At 42.0% G+C, this 19,205-nt stretch overlaps 1 protein-coding gene across 2 annotated transcripts in view; it reads right to left on the bottom strand.

Moving 5' to 3' along the window:
- The window catches only part of LOC139368927 (GRIP1 associated protein 1), an 88,212-nt gene that overhangs the window by 35,709 nt on the left and 33,298 nt on the right, over window positions 1-19,205 (bottom strand). For both annotated transcript variants that reach the window (XM_071108428.1, XM_071108427.1), the window contains 4 exons: window positions 18,181-18,280; window positions 7,922-8,055; window positions 5,998-6,114; window positions 4,679-4,772 (listed from right to left, as the gene is read on the bottom strand). In XM_071108428.1, coding sequence (XP_070964529.1) covers window positions 4,679-4,772; window positions 5,998-6,114; window positions 7,922-8,055; window positions 18,181-18,280 — 445 coding nt within the window. The remainder of the gene's footprint in view (window positions 1-4,678; window positions 4,773-5,997; window positions 6,115-7,921; window positions 8,056-18,180; window positions 18,281-19,205) is intronic.

The raw sequence follows: 19,205 nt of genomic DNA, 5'->3' as shown, positions 1-19,205 counted from the left end.
CTTTAGCTACTACAGCGACTGAAATGACTGCAACACTTAAAGAGCTACAGCTAGTTTCAGAATGGCTGGCAAGGAATAAGTTAGTCCTAAATGTTTCAAAAACTAAAAGCATTGTATTTGGGACAAATTATTCACTAAACCTCAACTAAATCTTGTAATGAAAAATGTGGAAATTTAGCAAGTTGAGGTGACTAAACTGCTTGGAATAACCCTAGATTGTAAACGGTCATGGTCAAAACATACTGTCACGGCTCCTCTTCTGCAGTGCAGGGGGAGGTTCCTCCTGCAGGCAGAGGAGGGTCGTTAGTGACTGGAGTCATCTGGGCTCAGGGTATTTAAACTGCTGCTTCACTAATCTCTCTCTCTGCTCCTCCAGGTATGATCCTGTTTTGTTTGTTCCTTTGTAGTTTTGCGTAGTTTTCACTCAGTCATTCACACACACAGATTCATGCATCCCCGCACTTTACATACACCTCACATGATGATACTTTCACACCTCATTCCTTTTTCTTTGTTTAAAGTTAATAGTTTTGGTTTACAATAAAGAACCTTTTTGATTGGCCTATACCTGTTGTTCGCGTCCCCTCATTTTTGCCACAGGCTATGAGCTGGCCTGTGACAATACTGATACAACAGTAGCTAAGATGGGGAGAAGTCCATGATAAAGCGCTGCTCTGCTTTAACAGCACTATCAACAAAGCAGGTCTCAACAAGGCCGGTTCTACAGGCCCTAGTTCTGTCCCACCTGGACTACTGTTCAGTCGTGTGGTTAAGTGCCACAAAGGAAAATTGCAATTGGCTCATAACAGGGCAGCACGGCAAACACAGGCATAGACACAAACACAGGCATAGACACAAACACAGGCATAGACACAAACACAGGCATAGACACAAACACAGGCATAGACACAAACACAGGCATAGACACAAACACAGGCATAGACACAAACACAGGCATAGACACAAACACAGGCATAGACACAAACACAGGCATAGACACAAACACAGGCGTACACATGTAGACATGGATTTTGTGTTGTAGATATGTGGTAGTAGAGTAGTGTCCTGAGGGAACACAATGTGTTGTAGATATGTGGTAGTAGAGTAGTGGCCTGAGGGAACACAATGTGTTGTAGATATGTGGTAGTAGAGTAGTGGCCTGAGGGAACACAATGTGTTGTAGATATGTGGTAGTAGAGTAGTGTCCTGAGGGAACACAATGTGTTGTAGATATGTGGTAGTAGAGTAGTGGTCTGAGGGAACACAATGTGTTGGAGGTATGTGGTAGTAGAGTAGTGTCCTGAGGGAACACAATGTGTTGTGATATGTTGTAACTGTATTGTAAGGTTTTTAAAACTGCCTTCATTTTGCTGGACCCCAGGAAGAGACTGCCTTGGCAGCAGCTAATGGGGATCCATAATAAATACAAAGAGACGCAACGGAAAGACAACGTATTCCACTGAGCCCATTTCAGCCATTACCGGGGTGTGTTTGCCAGGTCATTATAATCATTTCCACGGTCGTAGATTTAACGGGGAAAAACAGCAGGCACGAGCAAGAAGAGTATGAAAGAATCGCAGGACTAAAATGAAAGCAATCAATCCAGCGAGATTTAAATGACAAGAGGATTCTGCACCCCGAGATTTAAATGACAAGAGACAATCTTCAGGTGGGTGGGTCATGCGCGTTGCTAGCAGTACAACTCAATCTCCTTTTCTCTCTCCCTCTCTCTGAGATTCATTGAGCTGGGTTATAGAAGAGGAGCACAGAAAGGATGCATCAGTCAAAGTTAAAAGTGAATTTGAATACTTCCAAGATTTAAGCTAAATATTCAAAGTCTAAGCATAAATGTCAACGTGAAATGAGCTTTATAAACACTGTAGCATTTTAGAACACATTGCTTGGTTCAGAAATCTTGCCATTGTCCTTGCATCTTTCACCTCATATCTGTACTCTCTATGCCATGATTAACTTATGACACATTTCAACAAACAAGCTCTCTTTTCAGTATCATGTAACTAAGACTTGGCCTATATATAAAAAAAGTCTTAATAATTCAATCAATCATTGCAGTAGTTACGGTTAAGGGGCACAGCATCTACAGAGAAAACGGTAATGATGAAAATATCCTCTCTAGCATCGCCAACAGGAGGACCATTATGAAGATCAAGAGAAAACATCCAAGGGTGAACGAGAGTTTTATTTGAGAGTGAACTACTTCAAATGTTTTTTTGCTAATGCTTTTCTAAACGCATGCCCTGGAGTGTGCCCTCTGAGTGCAGTGCAGCACAGCCCTATCACGATGTTACATGCCTTCGTGAAACTAAAGCCTGATGATATCATTGAGCTTGAGTGCCTGCAGAGCTCACAATAAGGGCGGCATTCCGACAGAGACCCAAGTCACTGATGACAAGTCCAGGTGGTGAAACTGGGTCAGTCTCTATTGAGCTTATGGTGCGTTTCAAAGCCCATCTACATCAGTTTAACGTGAAATGTTGCTATGGTTGACGTTTTGGATCTGCGAAATATGCCATTTCGATTTGAATTTCTGAAACTGTCTTTACTATCTAGCCAGTAACACCACAGCTAGCATACTTAGCATAACTTTATTATGTTTCACTGTGCTAATCATTCTAAAAAAAAAAGTGCTTGAATTTCATTCTGAATAGATTTTCTTATAAACTCTGCCAGTTTTATATGGTAATGGAGCTCCATTTACCTCTCCACTCTACATAATGCCTCACGGACGTTAAATTAGCACGGATAATACTTAGAACGGAACTTGTGCTAATCTGGTCGAGGACAACAGCAGAACAGGGTGCAGAGGAATCTCAAATACACAGCCAGCCGAACCACCCTGACCTTATTAAAAAGAAAAAAACGAAATGTTAAGCATAGCCCACAGCTTATCATGGAGTTATTAGTTTGAACAAAGAGCGGTTTCAAGTGTATCTGAGCGCTCCAATAGTGGCAAATTTAAAATCGAATTACCGTAAAATGTTAAACGCCAAATCTCAAATAGCCACCTGTACCTTTTAATAGCCAAGCAATGGCAAACATTTCACCAAATAAATGCCCTGTCTAAATTAATTATTTACAAAGTTAACATGAATTACCATTAATTGTTTGTTACACTAAATAATTCAGTAATGACAAAAAAATTAGGCCATTTTAAATCCCCAGTAAGAAACTGCTAGCCATTGGCTACTAACAGCTGAGCACTGCTAGCTAACTGGCAACCATAACAATCAACTTCGGGAGTACAGACCCCTAGAAATCGGCCGATCAACGTCTAAGAACTGCTGAAAAAGAACAGTCAAGGAAAATAATTATTCTGTCAAGGACATTGACTCTATTTAGAAAAAATTAAATATACTAAGACATGATAATCGTGACAGTGTGTCAATGATAACACATAAGTGTTGAAGAAATTGCTGGAAGGGAATGCTGGAATTAAACAATTAACTATGCAAATGAGCAAAAGCTGTGTGCATCAAGGAAATAGAAGCCTGGCTGAAATAGAAGCCTGTCTCTAAAAAGTATCTGTTGTGTTCAGTGATTTAAGGACATAAACTTCAGGGATATTAATTTAAGTTTTACGGAATTATAAATAGGAACAGAAAATCATTTAAGAGTGGATTATAAAAGCAATACAGTGAGTCAGGTTCAAATGTAATAATATAATTGAATAAATCGCCGACTGTGAAGGAGCAGGATAGTGTCTATTTATGCAAGTAGTTAGAGAATAGGTTATTTACGGTGAAATACAATTTCTACTTTTGCCCTCGAGACATGAAACAAGATGTACTGGAATAGTCAACAGTCAAGTCTAATCTTCAACTGCCCTTGTTTGTTGGTTCTACAGTCATAACCATAAACTCACAACTCGAAAAATAAATTGAACGAACAGCGAAAATACACTGTTACTTCCTAGTTGGGCTACATTTCAGCAGACAAAATGAAAGTAAATCTTAACTGGCTTTAAAACTTACATTGCCATTCAACAGACAAAATACTAAGCAAAATATGTAGGCATACAGACCCCTCGAGTTAGTCCACATTTTCTGATGTTAGTCGCATTTTAAAATAGATTGGGGCGAAGGTTCACCTTCCAACAAGACAACGACCCTTAGCGCACAGCCAAGACAATGCAGGAGTAGCTTCGGGAGAAGTCTCAATGTCCTTGAGTGGCCCAGCCAGAGCCTGGACTTGAACCCGATCAAACATCTCTGGAGAGACCTGAAAATAGCTGTGCAGCGACACTCCTCATCAAACCTGACAGAACTTGAGAAGATCTGCAGAGAAGAATTGGAGAAACTCCCCAATTACAGGTGTGCCAAGCTTGTAGCATCATACCCAAGAACCCTTAGGCTGTAATCACAGCCAAAAGGTGTTTTTATAAATGTGAAAACATTTCTAAAAACCTGTTTTTGCTTTGTCATTATGGGGTAGTGTATAGATTGATGAGGGGAAAAAAACACATTTCAATCCATTTTAGTATAAGACTGTAATAAAATGTGGGAAAAGTCAAGGGGTCTGAAAACTTTCCGAATGCACTGTACTTAAAGTAGCTACAAATATTGAAATTTCTTGAAAAAGAATGGTATTGAAAAACCATCCTGTGGCTATTTCCAATTCCCCCTGGTATACAGTATATCGCCCAAGCTCAGAACGTTACCTATCCTGCTGTCCATGACATAGGTCTCGATGATAGAACTTTTCTTACAGATGTCATCAGCCATGGAGGAGCAGCTGACCTCTAGGTGTTTCACCTGCAAGCACAGTAGAGACATATTAGATGCACCAAAACCACAGGAATACATACATACTGTATACAAAGCACCAGTCACAGCTACCAGCATGTACCAAGTCCATCAATCATCTCTCACACAGAGCGAGCGGGCGGGCGGGCAGGCAGGCAGTGTAAGAATATAACATGATCTCGGCAAAAAATGTCCTAGGCTGCAAAACAGCCAGGCTAAGGCACGGAAACAGCAAAGCATGAAAACAAGCAAAAGGTTCCCGTTCAGTGCAGGTACAGACATATTCTGGTGCATTTCAAAGTGATTTAAAATCACCAGTAAAAGATGGCATCACAATTTAATTGGGAAATAAATCAATTCTAGTGGCCCAAAAATAAGGATTCATCACTGCCGCAGACTCATAAATTGCAGAGAGGAACATTAACCTTATTCCACAACTTTCTTTCATGTCATCTCATTCTAAAATCATGGCCATTAATATGGAGTTGGTCCTCCCTTCGCTGCTTTAACAGCCTCCACTCTTCTGGGAAGGCTTTCCACTAGATGTTAAAACATTGCTGCGGGGACTTTTAGCATTTAGCCACAAGAGCGTTAGTGAGGTCGGGCACTGATGTAGCGCAATTAGGCCTGGCTCGCAGTTGGCGCTCCAATTCATCCCAAAGATGTTGGATGGGGTTGAGGTCAGGGCTTAGTGCAGGCCAGTCAAATTCTTACACACCAATCTCGACAAACCATCGCTTTGTGCACGGGGGCTTTTTAAAGCTGAAACAGGAAAGAGCCTTCCCCAAACTGTTGCCAAAAAGTTGGAAGCACAGAATCGTCTAGAATGTCATGATGTAGCGTTAAGATTCTATACCCGTCGCGTGTCGCTGAATTAGCCAAAAAAGGGGTGTCCACATCATTTTGGCCATGTAGTGAGTATATATAGTATGGTATCTTATACGGTTTATAGTAGAGTAGTATATTGTAACCTGGGTGGATCGAGCCCTGAATGCTGAATGGCTGACAGCCATGTTATATCAGACCGTATACAATGGGTATGATAAAACATGTATTTTTACTGCTCCAACTACATTGGTAACCATTTTATAATAGCAATAAAGCACTTTGTGATATATATTGTGATATACGGCCAATATACCACAGCCAAGTGCTGTGTCCACACCTCCTCGAGCCCTTGCTGCTTACACTAGTATTATATTATAACTAAGTACGAATAGCATACAGATTATACCTTCTCCTCCAACATCCACTTCTCCTGCTGCACCCCAGCCAGCCTCTGGAACAGCTCCCCAACCTCATCATCAGACAGGTCAGCAGGCCGCTGGGACTGGGGGCTGCCGCTGGCGGACTGAGGACACACAGGACCAGACAGCACTGTTACACCTTCCCTACATGAACTTAGAGACAGAGTCAGACGGAGCGAGAAGCTATTTTGTGCAATCCGTTTATTATACTTCTCTCTTTATCAGTGACTGGGAGCTTGACAAGTCTAATGGAACAAGCTTATCTCTGTATTATACACACAGAACTGGAATACCTATTTGATCTGTTCAGTGGAAACAATTGGAGGATTCTAAATTGTATGGTTTAGAGATTTTTTTCTCTGTCTTTCCCTTTCCTTAACAATCCACATCCCTGGCAGAGAAACATTACAGAACATGTATTTATTCAAAGGATTCGAAATTATAGTATCCACATTTTTTATAAAGCTATCCATAGCAGAGGAGCACATAAACATGAAATGCATGTGAGCTCCCTGTTGAGCTGCCTGTCATGACTGTGGTTGCTGAAAGTTCAGCCTCTCATCTCTGCCTCAGTGTGTACTGTTTGTACTCTTTGCAGTTACCAACACAATGTAAGAGGTACTGTGTTGCTGCCAGACAACATCATTGGTTCTCTTTGTGGTTCCATACATCAAAACATTTCTCATTATTCAATGGGTGGATTATGCAGTTTCATAACTCATTCCCACCTCATTTGTACTCTTTACTGTCAAACATCGATCTCGTCAATACTCTGCGTACCATTGCTTTCACAAACTACATTGTATGTGCCTTGGCCAGTTCTGTGGACTCGTGTGCAGACTTGGTTTCCTGTCTCTAGCTGACTAGTGTAGTGTACTTTGTTGGTGCTTTGATGACTGATGTAGTGTACAGTGCCTTGTTGATGCTCTGTGCTGACTGATGTAGTCTACAGTACCTTGTTGATGCTCTGTGCTGACTGGTGTAGTGTACAGTACCTTGTTCATGCTCTGTGCTGACTGATGTAGTCTACAGTACCTTGTTGGTGCTCTGTGCTGACTGGTGTAGTCTACAGTACCTTGTTGGTGCTCTGTGCTGACTGGTGTAGTCTACAGTACCTTGTTGGTGCTCTGTGCTGACTGGTGTAGTCTACAGTGCCTTGTTGGTGCTCTGTGCTGACTGGTGTAGTCTACAGTACCTTGTTGGTGCTCTGTGCTGACTGGTGTAGTCTACAGTACCTTGTTGGTGCTCTGTGCTGACTGGTGTAGTCTACAGTGCCTTGTTGGTGCTCTGTGCTGACTGGTGTAGTCTACAGTACCTTGTTGGTGCTCTGTGCTGACTGGTGTAGTCTACAGTGCCTTGTTGGTGCTCTGTGCTGACTGATGTAGTCTACAGTACCTTGTTGGTGCTCTGTGCTGACTGGTGTAGTCTACAGTGCCTTGTTGGTGCTCTGTGCTGACTGGTGTAGTCTACAGTACCTTGTTGGTGCTCTGTGCTGACTGGTGTAGTCTACAGTACCTTGTTGGTGCTCTGTGCTGACTGATGTAGTCTACAGTACCTTGTTGGTGCTCTGTGCTGACTGGTGTAGTCTACAGTACCTTGTTTATGCTCTGTGCTGACTGATATAGTGTACAGTACCTTGTTGGTGCTCTGATAAATTATGTAGTCTACAGTACCTCGTTGGTGCTCTGTGCTGACTGAAGTAGTCTACAGTACCTTGTTGGTGCTCTGTGCTGACTGATGTAGTCTACAGTACCTTGTAGATGTTCTGTGCTGACTGATGTAGTGTACAGTACCTTGTTGGTGCTCTGATAAATGATGTAGTCTACAGTACCTTGTTGATGCTCTGTGCTGACTGATGTAGTCTACAGTACCTTGTTGGTGCTCTGTGCTGACTGATGTAGTCTACAGTACCTTGTTGATGTTCTGTGATGTGGCTCCCTCCTTCATGATCTCCCCGTAGCTGAAGGACGAGACACTGCTGCTATCTCCCCTCTGCTGCTTAGGACTAGAAGAGCTGATCTCTGACAACACCAGCTCTTCCAGGCCTGGAAACACACACAAACACTCTCTCGATGGGGGAGTCTTACTGAGGAATTACAGCTGAAGTAATTATTTCTAAGTGGTGAAAAAAGTAGTCACCAAACACCTTTTCACGTGGTTAATATTCCCTTTCAGGACAAAGCAAGGGCACCCTGCCAACCATTTCAACCCGCTTACGTATGGCTGGTTTTCATAAGCTGCATTACTGTCCTCCCAACTGTAACTACAGAACATTGTCTACCAACAACATCCATTATGTGGCTTGGATAAGGAAACAAACACAGTAATTAAGTTAGGACCCAGGACATTGTGCATAGAGGGAAGCCTCAGTCCGTAGGCACTTATGGATTTCCCATAGAAAACTAATGGCTGCTGTGGGAAGAACTTCTTGGCAGGCGTATATACAGTTGAAGTGGGAAGTTTACATACACTTAGGCTGGAGTCATTAAAACTCGTTTTTCAACCACTCCACAAATGTCTTGTTAATAAACTATAGTTTTGGAATGTTGATTAGGACATTACTTTGTGCATGACAAGTAATTTTTCCAACAATTGTTTACAGACAGATTATTTAACTTATTATTCACTGTATCACAATTCCAGTGGGTCAGAAGTTTACATACACTAAGTTGACTGTGCCTTTAAACAGCTTGGAAAATTCCAGAAAATTATGTCATGGCTTTAGAAGCTTCTGATAGGCTAACTGACATCATTTGAGTCAATTGGAGGCATACCTGTGGATGTATTTCAAGGCCTACCTTCAAACTTTGCTTGACATCATGGGAAAAAATCTAAAGAAATCAGCCAAGACCTCAAAAATAATTGTAGACCTCCACAAGTCTGGTTCATACTTGGGAGCAATTTCCAAACGCCTGAAGGTGCCACGTTCATATGAACAAACAATAGTACACAAGTATAAACACCATGGGACCACGCAGCCGTCATACCGCTCAGGAAGGAGACATGTTCTGTGTCCTGGAGATGAACGTACTTTGGTGCGAGAAGTGCAAATCAATCCCAGAACAACACCAAAGGACCTTGTGAAGATGCTGGAAAAAACAGGTGCAAAAGTATCTATATCCACAGTAAAACAAGTTCTCTATCGACATAACCTGAAAGGCTGCTCAGCAAGGAAGAAGCCACTGCTCCAAAACCGCCATAAAAAGCCAGACTATGGTTTGCAACTGCACATTGGGACAAAGATAGTACTTTTTGGAGAAATGTCCTCTGGTCTGATGAAACAAAAATATAACTGTTTGGCCATAATGACCATCGTTATGTTTGGAGGAAAAAGGGGGAGGCTTGCAAGCCGAAGAACGCCATCCCAACCAATGAAGCACGGGGGTGGCATCATCATGTTGTGGGGGTCCTTTGCTGAAGGAGAGACTGGTGCACTTCACAAAATAGATGGCGGAGGAAGGAAAATGATGTGGATAAACTGAAGCAACATCTCATGACATCAGTCAGGAAGTTAAAGCTTCATTGCAAATGGGTCTTCCAAATGGACAATGACCCCAAGCATACTTCCAAAGTTGTGGCAAAATGGCTTAAGGACAACAAAGTCAAGGTATTGAAGTGGCCATCACAGAGCCCTGACCTCAAGCCTATAGAACATTTGTGGGCAGAACTGAAAAAGTGTGTGCGAGCAAGGAGGCATACAAACCTGACTCAGTTACACCAGCTCTGTCAGGAGGAATGGGCCAAAATTCACCCAATTTATTGTGGGAAGCTTGTGGAAGGCTATCTGAAAAGTTTGACCCAAGTTAAACAATTTAAAGGCAATGCTACCAAATACTAATTGAGTGTATGTAAACTTCTGACCCAGTGGGAATGTGATGAAAGAAATAAAAGCTGAAATAAATCATTCTCTCTACTACTATTCTGACATTTCACATTCTTAAAATAAAGTGGTGATCCTAAATGACCTAAGACAATGAATCTTCACTAGGATTAAATGTCAGGAATTGTGAAAAACTGAGTTTAAATATATTTGTCTAAGGTAGATGTATACTTCGGACTTCAACTGTATGTAGGTATCTACTAACTTAGGACCCTTCTGGACTGGTGTTGGGTACAGTACCCTTCTGGACAGAGATAACTCTCTCTACTTTAAAATGTCTGATTCTCAACATTCTGTAGAGAAACCATTAAACATTTAAGACCAGCTGGTAAATTATACATGGCCCAAAAGAGGCCCTGGCATCACCAACAACCTACGGAGAGGAAGTAAGAGTACGAATTGCTCTGTGCCACATTTTAAGAGGGGGCGCAACATAAAATATTACGATATCTTAATCTCATTGACCGTGTGTTTGGGGTGAGGTGGGGGGTGAAGGGGCTGTCCCCCACAGGAGTAAATGTTTTTAATATACCACACTTTACTGAGAAAAACACAGGTAATGCAGTGGTTGTTTTTCTGTTTCTTATCTTTGGGTGCCACGTGTTCACTTTCTTTGTAAAAACAACAGGAACGTTCAGAAGGTGACATCATGTTAATGGAGAGGTGTGGCATAAACCACTTGCCAGTTGGCAAGTAAATATTTCATCCTCACTAGCTCTACATATCAATATCACGTTCAGCAATCAGCTGCTCACCCACATATTTAGAAACACAAGTGTCTCTAGAAGCTAGGGGACAATAACACCGTTGGTTCCAAGCCATTACCATTTCTAAACATATTTTACTTCTTCAATGTCTCGAACAATTCACACTCTCAGTTATAGATGCTGTATGATATTGATGAACAATGCACCTCTTTGCCTCATTTTTCCCTGCCTGTAGCAAACCACACTGCGGACATCGAGGTTGTCATCTCTGCAGACTCACTTCCCGGCGCTAAATGTTTCATGTCTGTGATGATGTAACATACGCTGCATCATAGTTCAGGGCATGAAAGGATGTCCTTCAAACCCAGTCAACCCCCCCCAACACCAACGCATATTTCACATAGAACATGTAGCTGAAGAGCCTTCAGAAACTATTCCCACCCCTTGACTTAATATACATTCTTGTGTTACAGCCAGAATTCAAAATGGATTAGATGTATATTTTATGTAATCCATTTACGCACAACATCCCATAATGACAACGTGAAAATGTGTTTTTAGAAATGTTTCAAATTTCACATTTATTGAAAACAGAAATTGTATTTACATAACTATTCACAAGCCTGAGTCAGTACATTGTAGCAGCAACATTTCTGGGAAACTCTATAACCAATAAGACTCTAAAGCCCATCTAAGCCAGGGGCACTGAATAACAGATTCACTATATAAAACCAGAAGTTTATTCTGAAGTGTCTGTCCTAAATCTGAGAGATAAATATATGTAAACATTTGTTATATACAGTACCAGTCAAAAGTTTGGTCACACCTACTCATCACAGGTTTTTATTTGTACTATTTTCAACATTGTAGAATAATAGCGAAGACATAACTATGAAATAACAGATATGGAATCATGTAGTAACCAAAAAAGTGTTAAAATATTAAACGTATTTTAATTTGTTAGATTCTTCAAAGTAGCCACCCTTTGCCTTGATGACAGCTTTGCACACTCTTGGCACTCTCTCAACCAGCTTCATGAGGTAGTCACCTGGAATGCATTTCAATTAACAGGCCTGCCTTTTCTTTCCTTCTTAATGCATTTGAGCCAATCAGTTGTGTTGTGACAAGGTAGGGTTGGGTATACAGAAAATAGCCTTATTTGGTAAAAGACCAAGTCCATATTATGGCAAGGACAGCTCAAATAAGCAAAGAGAAATTACAGTCCATCATTACTTTAAGACGTGAAGGTCAGTCAATTCGGAAAATGTCAAGAAATGTTCCAGTTTCTTCAAGTGAAGTTGCAAAAACCATCAAGCGCTATGATGAAACTGGCTCTCATGAGGACCGCCACAGGAAAGGAAGACCCAGAGTTACCTCTGCTGCAAGAGGATAGGTTCAGTAGAGTTACCAGCCTCAGAAATTGCAGCCCAAATAAATGCTTCACAGAGTTCAAGTAACAGACAAATCTCAACATCAACTGTTCAGAGGAGACTGTGTGAATCAGTGGAAATCTGTTCTTTGGCCTGAAGAGTCCAAGTTTGAGATTTTTGGTTCCAACCGTTGTGTCTTTGTGAGACGCAGAGTAGGTGAACGGATGATCTCCGCATGTGTGGTTCCCACCGTGAAGCATGGAGGAGGAGGTGTGATGGTGCTTTGCTGGTGACACTGTAATTTATTTAGAATTCAAGGCAGATTTAACCAGCATGGCTACCACAGCATTCTGCAGTGACACGCCATCCCATCTCGTTATCGCTTAGTGGGACTATCATATGTTTTTCAACAGGACAATGACCCAACACACCTCCAGGCTGCGTAAGTGCTATTTGACCAAGAAGGAGAGTGATGGAGTGCTGCATCAGATGACCTGGCCTCCACAATCACCTGACTTCAACCCAATTGAGATGATTTGGGATGAGTTGGACCGCAGCCAACAAGTGCTCAGCATATGTGGAAACTCCTTCAAAGCTGTTGGAAAAGTATTTCAGGTGAAGCTGGTTGAGAGAATGCGAAGAGTGCGGTCCTCAAGGCAAAGGGTGGCTACTTTGAAGAACCTCAAATATAAAATATATTTCGATTTTGTTTTGATGTCTTCACTATTATTCTACAATGTAGAACATAGTACAAATAAAGGAAAACCCTTGAATGAGTAGGTGTGTCCAAAGTTGACTGGTAGTGTGTGTGTGTGTGTGTGTTATACATACATACATACATACATACTAATCAAAAAAATAAAGGGAACACTTAAACAACACAATGTAACTCCAAGTCAATCACACTTCTGTGAAATCAAACTGTCCACTTAGGAAGCAACACTGATTGACAATAAATTTCACATGCTGTTGTGCAAATGGAATAGACAACAGGTGGAAATTATAGGCAATTAGCAAGACACCCCCAATAAAGGAGTGGTTCTGCAGGTGGTGACCACAGACCACTTCTCAGTTCCTATGCTTCCTGGCTGATGTTTTGGTCACTTTTGAATGCTGGCGGTGCTTTCACTCTAGTGGTAGCATGAGACGGCGTCTACAAACCACACAAGTGGCTCAGGTAGTGCAGCTCAAGAAGGTTTGCTGTGTCTGTCAGCGTAGTGTCCAGAGCATGGAGGCGCTACCAGGAGACAGGCCAGTACATCAGGAGACCTGGAGGAGACCGTAGGAGGGCAACAACCCAGCAGCAGGACCGCTACCTCCGCCTTTGTGCATGGAGGAGCAGGAGGAGCACTGCCAGAGCCCTGCAAAATGACCTCCAGCAGGCCACAAATGTGCATGTGTCTGCTCAAATGGTCATAAACAGACTCCATGAGGGTGGTATGAGGGCCCGACGTCCACAGGTGGGGGTTGTGCTTACAGCCCAACACCGTGCAGGACGTTTGGCATTTGCCAGAGAACACCAAGATTGGCAAATTCGCCACTGGCGCCCTGTGCTCTTCACAGGTGAAAGCAGGTTCACACTGAGCACATGTGACAGACGTGACAGAGTCTGGAGACGCCGTGGAGAACGTTCTGCTGCCTGCAACATTCTTCAGCATGACCGGTTTGGCGGTGGGTCAGTAATGGTGCGGGGTGGCATTACTTTGGGGGGCCGCACAGCCAGAGGTAACCTGACTGCCATTAGGTACCGAGATGAGATCCTCAGAGCCCTTGAGAGACCATATGCTGGTGCGGTTGGCCCTGGGTTCCTCTTAATGCAAGACAATGCTAGACCTCATGTGGCTGGAGTGTGTCAGCAGTTCCTGCAAGAGGAAGGCATTGATGCTATGGACTGGCCCGCCCGTTCCCCAGACCTGAATCCAATTGAGCACATCTGGGACATCATGTCTCGCTCCATCCAGCAACGCCACGTTGCACCACAGACTGTCCAGGAGTTGGCGGATGCTTTAGTCCAGGTCTGGGAGATCCCTCAGGAGACCATCCGCCACCTCATCAGGAGCATGCCCAGGCGTTGTAGGGAGGTCATACAGGCACGTGGAGGCCACACACACTACTGAGCCTCATTTTGACTTGTTTTAAGGACATTACATCAAAGTTGGATCAGCCTGTAGTGATGTTTTCCACTTTAATTTTGAGTGTGACTCCAAATCCAGACCTCCATGGGTTGATAAATTTGATTTCCATCGATCATTTTTGTGTGATTTTGTTGTCAGCACATTCAACTATGTAAAGAAAAAAGTATTTAATAAGAATATTTCATTCATTCAGATCTAGGATGTGTTATTTTAGTGTTCCCTTTATTTTTTGAGCAGTATATATATATATATATATATATATATATATATATATATACACACACACACACACATCTTTCAGTTGAAGTCAGAAGTTAACATACACCTTAGCCAAATACATTTAAACTATACAATTCCTGACATTTAATCCTAGTAAAAATTCCCTGTCCTAAGTCAGTTAGGATCACCACTTTATTTTAAGAATGTGAAATGTCAGATAATAGTAGAGAGAATGATTTATTTCACATTCTCAGTGGGTCAGAAGTTTACATACACTCAATTAGTATTTGGTAGCATTGCCTTTAAATAGTTTACTTTGGGTCAAACGTTTCAGGTAGCCTTCCACAAGATTCCTACAATAGGTTTGGTGAATTTTGGCCCATTCCTCCTGACAGAGCTCGTGTAACTGAGTCAGGTATGTAGGCCTCCTTGTGCGCACAAGTTATGCCCACAAATTTTCTATAGGTTTGAGCTCAAGGCTTTGTGATGGCCACTCCAATACCTTGACTTTGTTGTCCTTAAGCCATTTTGCCACAACTTTGGAAGTATGCTTGGGGTCATTGTCCATTTGGAAGACCCATTTGCGACCAAGCTTTAACTTCCTGACTGATGTCTTGAGATGTTGCATCTATATATATCCACATAAGTTTCCTTCCGCATCGTACCATCTATTTTGTGAAGTGCACCAGTCCCTCCACAACATGATGCTGCCAACCCCGTGCTTCACGGTTGGGATGGTGTTCTTCGGCTTGCAAGCCTCCCCCTTTTTCCTCCAAAACATAACGATCGTGATTATGGCTTTTTTATGGCAGTTTTGGAGCCATGGCTTCTTCCTTGCTGAGCGGCCTTTCAGGTTATGTCGATAGAGGACTAGTTTTACTGTGGATATAGATACTTTGGTACTGGTTAACTCCAGCATCTTCACAAAGTCCTTTGCTGTTGTTCTGGGTTTGATTTGCACTTTTCGCACCAAAGTACGTTTATCTCTAGGAGAGAGAACGCGTCTCTGTCCTGAGCGATATGGCTGCATGGTCCAATGGTGTTAATACTTGCGTACTATTGTTTGTACAGATGGACGTGGTACCTTCAGGCGTTTGGAAATTGCACCCAAGTATGAACCAGACTTGTGGAGGTCTACAATTTCTTTCTGAGGTCTTGGCTGATTTCTTTTCATTTTCCCATGATGTCAAGCAAAGAGGCACTGAGTTTGAAGGTAGGCCTTGAACTACATCCACAGGTACACCTCCAATTGACTCAAATGATGCAAATTAGCCTATCAGAAGCTTCTAAAGCCATGACATCATTTTCTGGAATTTTCCAAGCTGTTTAAAGGCACAGTCAACTTAGTGTATGTTAACTTATGACCCACTGGAATTGTGATACAGTGCATTATAAATGTAATAATCTGACTGTAGACTATTGTTGGAAAGATTACTCGTGTCATGTACAAAGTAGATGTCCTAACTGACCTAACAAGAAATTTGTGGAGTGGTTGAAAAACTAGTTAATGACTCCAACCTAAGTGTAATGTAAACTTCCGACTTCAACTGTGTGTGTGTGTGTGTGTGTGTGTGTGTGTGTGTGTGTGTGTGTGTATGTGTATGTGTGTATATATATATATATATATCACACACACACAATGCCTGAGTTTTCTATTATCTCCTAGATATAGGACTTGTGATTAACTTTTTCACTTTTTTTTGTTGCCATTTATGAATGTGTTTCTATGGGGTATAGTAGTAAAGGCCAAATGTAATATTTTATCAAATCATTTTTTAAATACTCCTAAAATTCTAAACCCAATAGCTAAATGATCCATGGTACGACCATCTTCCATCCATATATCAGCTTAGAACCCCCACTACAGCGTAGACTTTTAAGAACGATTACAAGCATACCCATAACATGACGCAGCCTCTTATGCTTTAAAATATGGAGAGTGGCACTCAGTAATGTGTTGAAATGCATTTGCCACAAACATAACACTTTGTATTCAGGACAAATTGTTCATTGTTTTGCCACATGTTTTGGAGTATTACTTTAGTGCAGGATGTACAGGCTTCCTTCTTTTCACTCTGTCATTTAGGTTAGTATTGTGGAGTAACTACAATGTTGTTGATCCATCCTCAGTTTTCTCCTATCACAGCCATTAAACTCTAACTGTTTTAAAGTCACCATTGGCCTCATTGTGAAATCCCTAAGCAGTTTCCTTCCTCTCCGGCAACTGAAGGACGCCTGTATCTTTTTAGTGACTGGGTGTAGTGACTTTGGATGATACACCATCCAAAGTGTAATTAATAACTTCACCATGCTCAAAGGGATATTCAATGTCTGTTTTTTTTGTTTTTACCCATCTACCAATTGGTGCCCTTTTTGCAAGGCATTGGAAAACCACTCTGGTCTTTGTGGTTGAATTTGTGTTTGAAATTCACTGCTCAACTGAGGGACCAGAGGAGGGAGTCATTCACAAATCATGTTAACTTCTTCTAACTAGGGGGCAGTATTTTCATTTTTGGATAAAAAACGTTCCCGTTTTAAACAAGATATTTTGTCACGAAAAGATGCTCGACTATGCATATAATTGACAGCTTTGGATAAAAAACACTCTGGCGTTTCCAAAACTGCAAAGATATTGTCTGCGAGTGCAACAGAACTGATATTACAGGCGAAACCCAGATAAAAATCCAATCAGGAAGTGCCGCATTTTTTGAAACCGCCTCATGACTCCTTATATGGCTGTGAATGAGCTACGAATGAGCTTCCGTTTGCTACGTATTCCACAAGGTGTCTACAGCATTGTGACGTCTTTTTTACGCATTTATGTTGAAGAATAGCCGTAAGGGACCACATTTAGCAAGTGGTCACATGATGGCTCCCGCAGAAAATCTTGCGTAAAGTATACAAGTAGCCATTTTTCCAATCGCTTCTTATGAGAAACCAATTGTCCCGACGGTGAAAAACACCTTGAGGATTGATTCTAAACAACGTTTGCCATGTTTCTGTCGATATTATGGAGCTAATTTGGAAAAGAGTTTGGCGTTGTAGTGACCGCATTTTTCGGTCGATTTCTCAGCCAAACGTGACGAACAAACGGGAGCTATTTCGCCTACAAAAATAATATTTTTTGAAAAAAGGAACATTTGCTATCTAACTGGGAGTCTCCTGAGTGAAAACATCCGAAGTTCTTCAAAGGTAAATGATTTAATTTGATTGCTTTTCTTATTTTTGTGAAAATGTTGCCTGCTGCCAGCAGAGCCTAGCATAGCATTATGCCATGATAAACTTACACAAATGCTTGTCTAGCGTTGGCTGTAAAGCATATTTTGAAAATCTGAGATGACAGAGTGATTAACAAAAGGCTAAGCTGTGTCTCAATATATTTCATTTGTGATTTTCATGAATAGGAAGATTTTCTAGTGAGATTTATGTCCGAGGCGTTATGCTAATTCGTTTGAGGCGATGATTACGCTCCCGGATCCGGGTTTGATAGTCGCAAGAAGTTTAAACACTATGCAACTTAAGTGACTTGTTAAGCACATTGTTACCCCTAAAATGATTTAGTCTGGCCATAACAAAGGGGTTGAATACTTATTGACGCAAAATATTTTAGCTTTTCATTTTTTACATTTAAATTTGTAAAAATGTCAAAGAACATAATTCCATTTTGACATCATGGGGTATTGTGTGTAGGTCAGTGACCCCAAAAATAATGGTGTGTTGTATTCAGGCTGTAACACAACAACATGTGGAGAAAGTCGAGGGGTTTGTATACTTTCTGATGGCATCATATAGTGGTGTATATAAACTTTTGCCTGATGACATAACATGTGTGTAGGTCAAGCAGGTTGTCTCTTCTCACCTGTCCTGGTCTTAGTGTTGGTGAGGATCTCCTGTAGCCGCTCCTGGAGTTTATCAGCTCTCTTCCTCTCCAGCTGCAGCTGCCTCTTCAAGTCTTTCAGCTACAAACAACATTACAAAGCCCATGAGAGGAGAGTACACTACTTCATTTGAAAAACACTGCAGCATAATTTTCATTTTCTCTATGCATAGACAACAGCATACGACTCAGGCAGAGGCAAAAGTCATCTTAGACAAGCATCTAATTAAGACCAAGAAAACAATCAAATAAGATGAACCATCCTACCCTGAAAACTATTTAGATTGTGGCTGGAAAAAGGAGCTACAGAAAGGCCTTACGACCCCTACGCCTTACGACCCCTACGCCTTACGACCCCTACGCCTTACGACCCCCTACGCCTTACGACCCCCTACGCCTCAGGCAAGCTTGCAATTATCTGCAGAACAAATACTTATCAAGGCAGGCAGGCATCTGATAAGTGGTTACAAAGGGATCCTGAGTGGCGCAGAGGTCTAAGGCACTGCTTCGCAGCCCAGGTTTGGTCCCGGGCTGTATCACAACCGGCCGTGATCGGGAGTCCCATAGGGCGGCACACAATTTGCCCAGCGTCGTCCGGGTTAGGGGAGCGTTTGGCAAGCCGTCATGGTAAATAGGAATTTGTTCTTTAACTGACTTGCCTAGTAAGTTTAAAGATTTTTTTTTTTAAACGTACATATCGAAAAGGCTGCCCCAATTCTATTTTTCAAGAGAAGAGTGGGTGCGGCTGTATGAGTGGTCTGCCTACCTGCCACCTGTAAGTTATAATTTACATTTCCACTCTGTACTAAATGGAAGGGGACTGACTCATCAGTTTCCCTGCTCAGAAGTTAGTGGTGAGAGAGAGAGAGCGCGGAGACAGAGAGAGGCAGAAAGGAGAGAGAGAGAGAGAGGCAGTGAGGAGAGAGAGAGCGTGGAGAGAGAGAGAGCGTAGAGAGAGAGAGAGAGAGAGCGCAGAGAGAGAGAGCGTAGAGAGAGAGAGAGAGCGC

The sequence above is a fragment of the Oncorhynchus clarkii genome, chromosome 16, assembly GCF_045791955.1.
Source record: "Oncorhynchus clarkii lewisi isolate Uvic-CL-2024 chromosome 16, UVic_Ocla_1.0, whole genome shotgun sequence".
Taxonomy (NCBI): Eukaryota; Metazoa; Chordata; class Actinopteri; order Salmoniformes; family Salmonidae; genus Oncorhynchus; species Oncorhynchus clarkii.
Note: the sequence above shows the minus strand (reverse complement) of the source record. Positions and strands in the feature narration are given on the sequence as shown.